This window comes from Melozone crissalis, unplaced genomic scaffold (assembly GCF_028551555.1).
Source record: "Melozone crissalis strain CALT ecotype California unplaced genomic scaffold, PUWL_Pcris_2 ptg000081l_1, whole genome shotgun sequence".
Classification (NCBI taxonomy): domain Eukaryota; kingdom Metazoa; phylum Chordata; class Aves; order Passeriformes; family Passerellidae; genus Melozone; species Melozone crissalis.
The window spans coordinates 18,485,431-18,493,907 of record NW_026535858.1 but is presented as its reverse complement, the minus strand read 5'-3'; the positions used below and the strand labels follow the sequence as shown (position 1 = coordinate 18,493,907).

The following is an 8,477-nucleotide window of genomic DNA, read 5'->3' as shown; positions in this document are numbered from 1 at the left end:
TGTATTACTATTTTTATAACCATTTTATTACTACTAAACTTTTAAAATTTTAAAAACAAGGGATTGGCGTTTTTTCCGTACAACACCTTCATCCCGCCGCTCTTGGGCCGCGCGCACCCGCCACTCCCCATCGGCGCTATCGGCATTCGGCGCATCGACTGCTCTGGGAGTGGCTTTGCCGCCTGCGCTGCGTCCCAGCAGGGCGGGAAGCGTAGGCCGCCATCGAGAGCTGAGGCCGGATAGGGGAGGGGAGGTGAGGGGTGGTGAGGGGCTCTGGGACCCGGGGTCCAGGATCTGAGATCCAGGTGAGAGCAAGAAGGGGCTAGCTCGGGGCTTCTTCTCTGGAGTTCCTGTCCTGCCGTCGCAGCCCTCTTACGCCCGGAAAGGGCCGGAGCGGGGCGGGTGTGTGGCCTGCGGGCGGGCAGACATGTAGACAGACAAGCCGCCCCCCACTCGCGGTGCCGCTGCTCGGGGTTGTGAGGTGTCGCCGGCGTTGGCAGCTGTCGCGGCCAGGGGTTCGCTAACGCCTCTCCTGTGTGCTCTGCCCGCAGGCAGTTCGCGGGTGCCGCCGAGAATGGACATCAGGCCGAACCACACCATCTACATCAACAATATCAATGACAAGATCAAGAAGGAAGGTACGAACGGCTGCCGATCGCTTCTGGTTGTCCAGTGAAGCCTGGTCATTCACTTGCACACGGCACTGGTCTTACAAAGGGGCTTTTAGGATCTCCCGGAGGTCTCTGAAGTGCTGAGCAGGAGATCATTATCCGAGCTCTGGGCAAACGCTTTCTTGTAATGAAACAGTAGCTAAAGCAAACAAATTCACCTCCCACTCGATCAGGTTGCTGAGATCTCCCTACAGCCCAGTCTTGAACGCTTTTAGCGATGGGGAGTCCACAGCCTCTCTGGGAAGCCTGTTCCAGTGCCTCACCACCCCGACAGTAAAGGATATTTTCCCAATACTACATCTAAGCCTCCTGTCAGTTTGAAGTCATTACCCCTTGTCCTGTCGCTCCAAGCCCTTGTATATAGTCCTTCTCCATCAGGTACTGGAAGGCCAAAGATCACTACTCCTAAGCCTTCTCTTTTCCAGGCTGAACAACCCCAAATCTCTGAGCCTTTCCTCATAGGAGAGGTGCTCCATCCCTCTAATCAACTTGGTCGTCTCCTGGCCTTGCACCCACAGCTCCGTGTCCTTCCTGTGCTGCGCACCCCAGATCTGGATGCAGCTCTGCAGGTGGGGTCTCACCTGAACGGGGCAGAATCCCTTCCCTCACAGGGTGCTGCCCGCTCTGCTTTGGATGCAGCCCAGGACATGGTTGGTTTCTGGGCTGTGAGTACGCATGTCCAGCCCCTTCCCCACCATCACCCCAAGTCTTTCTCAGTGCTGCTTTCCATCTGTCCATCCCTCAGCTTGGGTTGATACTGGGGGTTGCCCTGACCCAGGTTTAGCACCTTGCACTTGGTCTTGTTAAATCTCGTAGGGTGTTAAACTACCTGTTAAGATTAAAAATTACTTTCTGTTTTAATACAGGTCTTAAAGTAATTTTTAGGGAAAGTGTTTTGATAGAACACCTTTTTTTTAATAAAAAAACCATATAGTTAATATAGTTAGTCAGGAGCAGGTGGAGGAAATGACAGTGGACTGATATTACCAAGTCTCAATATCAATAAAGAAGAGACAGCATTCTTATATTGCTAAAATAGTTAAAATGTAAGGGTTTTGTGTTAGAATGATTACACAGTACCTATTATTTATTTAGCTTGATTTGGATAGTACTAAGGTTTAATTTGGCATGTATTCAGGTAATGGTAGATAATTAAAATAAACCCAATGCAGCCATAAGCTGCAGTAGTCTCATACAAAAATAATTTGGATCCAGAATATGGGTGAGAAAATTGATTTAATGGTTACAACCAAAATTTCCAACTTTTTTTAGCCTTTTAGCCTGTTTTGCTGCATTCTTGTTTTGCATCATATCTCTTTACTGCTGCTTGTTTCAGTTTTGATTTTCTGATCAGTCTGAGATGGCTGTCACGCATCATACTTGTGTGTGCATATACCTGTATGAAAATACGTTTTTACATACACCTTTATGTCATTGTGATTCCCTTGGAATGGTAGAATGGATGGCATTACAACTTCTTCACTACCTGAATCCTTGAGGTATGAAACCGAATGTTGCACACCAGCTTACAAAACCTGGACAAATAAACTTGTAATGATGTAACAGTTTTGACAAACTCATGTACTCGCTGTGTGAGCTAAAGCTTCTAAAAAACATTGTTCCCATAGGACGGCAGACTCGGTAGAAGTGGAAGTTTGCATATAACCTGTTATAATGTGTTTTCTCCCTTGGTCCCCAGAGCTGAAGAGGTCCCTGTATGCGTTGTTCTCACAGTTTGGTCATGTGGTCGACATTGTGGCTTTAAAAACTATGAAGATGAGAGGACAGGCATTTGTTATATTTAAAGAACTTGGATCATCGACCAATGCTTTGAGACAGCTACAAGGCTTTCCGTTTTATGGGAAACCAATGGTAAGCTATTTTGTTACCTTTGTAAAGAAGAAAAATACCCTGATGGTGTGATAGAGTGTTTTTGGTACTTGCACCTTGGGAATGACCTCTCCTATGTAGTTGTTACCAAAGGATTACTCCGGTCACATCCTGATGAGTATCTACATTTGTGCAAGCTGGAGGGATGCTGAAGAGACTGCAGTTACAACACACACACTTTGAACTTAACATGGGGGACTTTTTGTTTTTCTATGCTGGATTAAAGTTTTTAAGATCTTAAATGCTTTCATTTTACTCATCATGTCTTCCATTGAACCAATTAAATGAATTCTGAAATATTATTGAAATTAGATTAGTTTTCAATTACTTTATGTAGAGTAGCATTAACTACTCTTAGATTGGTAATGTATAGCTAGAATGTGATGCTTCCTTTTTGAGGTAACAGTGAGAAGGGTGAAGATCTCCCGTTTGCTTTCCAGATGTGACCACTGATTTTTTCTTTTTTAAATTGATGGCTAGTTCTGCTTGACAGTAGATCACCAAACCAAGTAGCTGTACTTCAGAATAACTTTAGTAAAGTTCAGTACTTCAGTAAATACAGCGCTGGTTGATAGAACATGATTTAGTAATGTGCTTCATGGTATGCAGAGCAGCACAGTTGACCTGCTTTGTTCTTGTCTGCTTGGACAATTAAGCACCTCTTAATTCTGCGGCTGTTGGTAAGGTGTAACAATACATGCAAATGGCCCATGACTTCAGCAATGGATGGGTACAATTCTACTGGCTCTCAGCTTATGGCTTTGAGCAGTGACGAGAGCAGTTGTGCTGCTGAGCCGCAAGCTATTTGCCTTAACACCTTCAGATTCTCTAATTAAATCCTTAACACAGAATTTTGCAAACTCAGTCCGCCATTTATCCTTAAGGAGTTTTGTGCTCAGTAGAACTCAATAAGAAATAAAAGGATTGAGGCTTCATAAGCTTTCAAATGTACTTCCATCTTTGAACATTGCCTGCAGCATGTATACTCTAAGCGCTAAACAAAAGCATTAAAAAAATCTTAAGCTGTTGTGTAGTTTTGTATTGAGGTAGTCTCTGATAGGAAAAACAATAAGATTGTATGCATAAATAATAATGTTGCACACTGGTATAGTTATACCTGCATCTGCTTAACCTTCAGCTGTAGGAGGCCTTTGTCAAAAGAACAGCAGCATTTATGCAATCCTGTTGGGATTAAGGTGAATACTTGCCTTTTCTGTTTAAGAAGTTTGGGTTTTGCTGAATTTATGTTTCTGCAGAAATCTGAGAAATCACTTTAAAATTTAACTTCCTTTAAAATGGGACTGAAAACTCACAGTTTTAATAGAAGCTAGTGCCGATTTTCTCAGTTGTCCTCTGTGTAGCTCAACTGTATCTCTCTGTAGGTGCTACCTTGACAGATGTTAAAAAGTTGTTGTTAGATAAAATAGAGTTCTGATTTCAATGAGCTAAAATTAGTAATTTGCATATTAGGGTTTTTTCTTAGACTTCTGTAATTGTGTTCTGAAAAAACTATGAGAATTGGTTACTTTCTAAGTGTACCTACACTTTTTAACAATGTTACTAGTATAAAAAGTTTCTGCAAAAAAAAAGTGTAAACACACAGTTAATGTAAGTGGTGCAAAATGTTCTGTATTATTAACTGTAGAATATACTCTGGTTTTTTTTTTTTCTTTTAAAAAGCGTATTCAGTATGCAAAAACAGACTCCGATATCATCTCTAAAATGCGTGGGACTTTTGCTGATAAGGAAAAAAGAAAGGAAAAGAAAAAAGCTAAAACTCTGGAACAGTCAGCAAATGCACCAAATAAAAAGGTTATCCAGGTAAGCTGCTTCTCTGTTCAGAAAAAAAAAAAACAAAACACAAAACCCCAAACAAACAAACCAAGCAAACAAAAAAAAAGAACTCCATTAAAAAAAAAAAACCCACACAAAAGCTATTCTAAATAATTCTTTTAAGACTTGATATTGTCTTTTGTTGCTTTTCAACTCCCTAAATTGGGGTCTGTGGGTTATCTAGAGCTCTTGAGCATTTACTAGAAGTTAAAGGAGAGGGAGCTGGTTATGTAGCCTTGCTGTTCCTTTTTTTATCCTCCTTTGCTATTATCAGATGAAAATAAAGATGGAGGGCAAACGTACAACAAACCAAAGTAGAAACTAGCCTCTTAAGAAAAGGAAAAAAAAGGAGAATGGGCTTATCTTTAGTACTGGCTTCAAGTGCTCAACCAGCTCTTCTCTTCAGTGTTTTAATTCCATGTTGCCTAATAAGGACAGAAGAATAATAAATGAGAACAAGAGAATTCATTTATGTTAGATATTACATGTTCCATGTTAGATTAACAGGAATTAGGTTGGAATTTATCTCCACTAAGGGTTGGTTTGTCTAAAGTAACAATATTTAGTAGCTTTTGTGCTGGAGTATAGCAGAAAACATCAAAACACCTCACCAGATCCCCCGAATTTATATATTGGACATGATATTCTGTACTATGGAATGTGCCTTTGGACAGTTTTGGTCAGCTTTCCTGGCTCCCTCCTGGCTTGTTGTGCGCCTGCTCACTAGCAGAGCATGTGAAACTGGAAAGTCCTTGATACAAACAATCACTCGTTATCAACAACCAAAACATCAGTTTGTTATCAGTGTTACTCTCATATTAAATTCAAACCACACTGTACTAAGAAGAAAATTAATTCTATCCCAGGTGAAACCAGGATACTTGTCTAGGCCTTCATTTTCAAAACTACTTTCTCCCTGTCTACTAAATAAAATTCTGTCATGTGGAGAAATACTTGACTCAGCCATTAGATTGATCAGGTAGTACTGATGTTATTTCTTTTGATTGCCTGGTTTTGGAGCCAAGCAAAATTCACAGGATTTGTTCCCTTTGAGAAGTGTCTCATAGGCACCCAAATGTTCTTGGATTGCAGCTCAAAAAAACCTTTAACATATGTCTTGAATTGTAGAGAAACATGGTGATATGTGCTTGTTTATTTCTAATGGAACACCTTTGTAAAACTATTTTGTACTTACTTGCTAGGGAGCAACACAGAATTCAGCCAGTGCCCCAGGGACTACACCACAGAATCAGGTAATGCTTTTTATTTTTATCACTAAAAGCACTAATGTTTATAATTATTCTCTATGAATAATAGTTTGTTACACATGGAAATGTGAGGATTTATTTTACAGCTTTATTTTTGTCCTATGAGATATTTGTCTAACAGCTACATGACAGTAAACAAACAAAACAAATCCCTTTTTTACTATATCTGGTTGACAGGAAATGAAAATCTGCAGTTTCTTATTACTATACAGAAAACAGCACTATTACAAAATCATACTGGATTCTTAAATTTGGACTGTGCTTAGTATCAGTTGAAGGATTCTTAATTTTTTTTTTCCATTGATCATAGGTTCCCTTTAGCTTACTTTTTTTCTGGCAGCAGATAAAGAAAAGGAGGACAACATGGGATGCCAAAATATCTGCCTAAAAGCCTTATTTCAGGAGTTTGAGGGTTCTCTGCTCACTTCTTCCTTTTTCTCACAAGTGTCTTACTTTCCAAAGGATTGTGTGGAGATGTAGGAACAACTCCCTACACTTCATTCATCTTGTCTGCTCAGTGACCTTCTAAATGATTCATGTTAGAAGTGAAAGTGGTAAAGAGCCAGGATTTACAGGAGAGCAAGTACCATAGAAGAATATCTTGGTCTGCCCTGCCCTGCATCTTTCTTGAGTACTGCCACTGCATACATAATCAACAGGGGAAAAGGTCCTGCTCCCTGGATTTTCAGGCACAATATGTGCATGTCAGTTTGCATCAAAGCGCAGCACTGAGTGTTTGGGTATTTCTTTGAACATCAGAAGTTTATTTCCGAATGGCACTACCTAGAATATTTCCATCAGTAGAAGGAGATTGTTCTGCTGAGGCTTTTTATTTGGCACTGCTTTGAAGATGTTTGAAGTTGGGGTGTCCAGTTTATTTTTAGATTTATAATTTACTTGATGACTTGAAGATTTCAGTATCAGCAGATGACTACTCAGCCTTGTCTGTGGTGAGTGGCTACAAATTCATATTAGCAGGCTAATCTGTTACAAGACTAAAGCTCTAAATCTAAAGGGGTTTCTAATTACATTTTAATTGAGCTCTGTAATAAAACCATGTGAATTTTGTGAGTTTTGATTGCCCAGAGATACTCAGTATTTTGTTTGTACTGCAGGTAAACAGGGCTTGGCTACCCTCTGCTTTCTGGAAGGATGTGAGTCCTTCATACATTCTACCACTGCCTTACAGGTGTCTTGAATAGCACTGCAACCACTGCTGTGGCACCTGGGTGCAGAGAGTACTGCAGTGTCAGCTCTTGACTAGTTGAGTTTAAATGTGACATCTAAGACAGTATGGTATTGTGATTTTTGTGGAAGTAAGAACCTCTCCAAATTAATATATGTGTGTAAAAGAATGAAGGGGCTCTGTCTGCATATTGATAAAGGTGTGGTGTAGCCCAGATAGAATGTTATGAGCAAAACTAAAGGAATGTGAGTCTTAGTTCAAATAATCATGCAGACAGATGCAAAGGAACTGTATGCAACTATGTATAGTCTTCTGAGCTTTGATCTTCTGTTGTTGCAGGTGCCTGATAACCCACCAAACTATATCCTTTTCCTTAATAATTTGCCTGAGGAAACAAATGAGATGATGCTGTCCATGTTATTTAATCAGTAAGTTTTGAATAGAAATTATTTCTCCTTTGAATTCTTCTGTAACCTGTGTGATTTTTCTCAGTTAACAAGCTCACTTCTTAGCAATGAGAGTTTCTTCTGAAGGTATTTTAGCTGTTAGCCTTACTGCCAAGGTTACAGATGTTGGTTCTGATGACTTGGTTCAGAAAGCAAATCTGATCTTTTCCGTAGCTGGTTTTGATTGTGTGGTTTATCTGCTATCAATTTGCATTGGATTCAAGCTGGTGACTGTAATACTAAAGTCTGTAGGACAGCAGGAGCCGTTTTAGAGCTAGATAGATTGCTTCTGTATGTGTACAGCTCTAATTAAACTGCTTCCACATAATATTTCTTAATTGAGACATAGTTCTAAGGATAGAACATGTAAAACCCTTCAATTTAAATCTTCCATTAGCAATAACTATTGCACTAGTAGATGCTTCTGATAAGAAGCTACTGAAGAGAGCTGTATTATTGAGGTAAGGAGTATTTTTGGACTCTCACTTTATTTTAAAGGTTTCCCGGATTCAAAGAAGTACGCTTAGTGCCAGGGCGCCATGACATCGCGTTTGTGGAGTTTGAAAATGAGAACCAAGCAGGGGCTGCTCGAGACGCTCTCCAAGGATTCAAGATCACTCCATCTCACGCCATGAAAATCACTTATGCGAAGAAATAGCTATATGATCCTATAAAGGACTTCTGTGGACAGGTGTTTTTTTTAAAAACACTGATACTCTGGTCAGCTACCATGTTTGCTGTTCTCTGCAGAAAACATAAGACTCAAATAGAATTGCCACAATGACCAGGGCACATGTAAAATTTTCACAGATCACCCGGATAGTAACTTTTTCTGTTGAAATACAAATTTTTATAAAATAAAATATAAATATGCTGTTTTCGAGCCATATTTTTTCCTCAAGTCTGTCTCATTATTGATTAGCCTTGCAGGGCTTTATTCAGTTTAGGAGCTTTTAAGGTGAGCCTTATTTCTCAGAAGTGAGTGCTAAAAATAGCTTTCTTTCCAGAGCAAAAGTATGATCAGGGATGCTGAATGCCAGCATAAATACAGAATAAATACAACATTCAACCTCATTATCAAGGGGACAACTGTTTTTCACTTAGGAATACAGCTTATCATTAGTGGTTTTTCTCCCCAGGTACAGTTAGAAATTGATTATAGTTTGGCAGTAATGCGATTCAA

General features: G+C 39.9%; 1 protein-coding gene across 1 annotated transcript; it reads left to right on the top strand.

Moving 5' to 3' along the window:
- Window positions 1-251: 251 nt before the first annotated feature.
- Window positions 252-8,183, top strand: LOC128946603 (U2 small nuclear ribonucleoprotein B''). The gene is made up of 7 exons (XM_054290505.1): window positions 252-305; window positions 552-638; window positions 2,371-2,543; window positions 4,242-4,382; window positions 5,597-5,647; window positions 7,188-7,276; window positions 7,793-8,183. The coding sequence occupies exons 2-7, from the start codon at window positions 575-577 to the stop codon at window positions 7,950-7,952; spliced, it is 678 nt and encodes a 225-aa protein (XP_054146480.1). The 5' UTR covers window positions 252-305; window positions 552-574; the 3' UTR covers window positions 7,953-8,183.
- Window positions 8,184-8,477: the final 294 nt, after the last annotated feature.

Coding starts and splice junctions, on each gene's coding strand:
- LOC128946603 (XM_054290505.1), top strand. CDS start 575: ATGGACATCAGGCCGAACCACACCATCTACATCAACAATATCAATGAC. Junction 2,544..4,241: donor CGTTTTATGGGAAACCAATG/GTAAGCTATTTT, acceptor TCTTTTAAAAAG/CGTATTCAGTATGCAAAAAC. Junction 5,648..7,187: donor GGACTACACCACAGAATCAG/GTAATGCTTTTT, acceptor CTGTTGTTGCAG/GTGCCTGATAACCCACCAAA.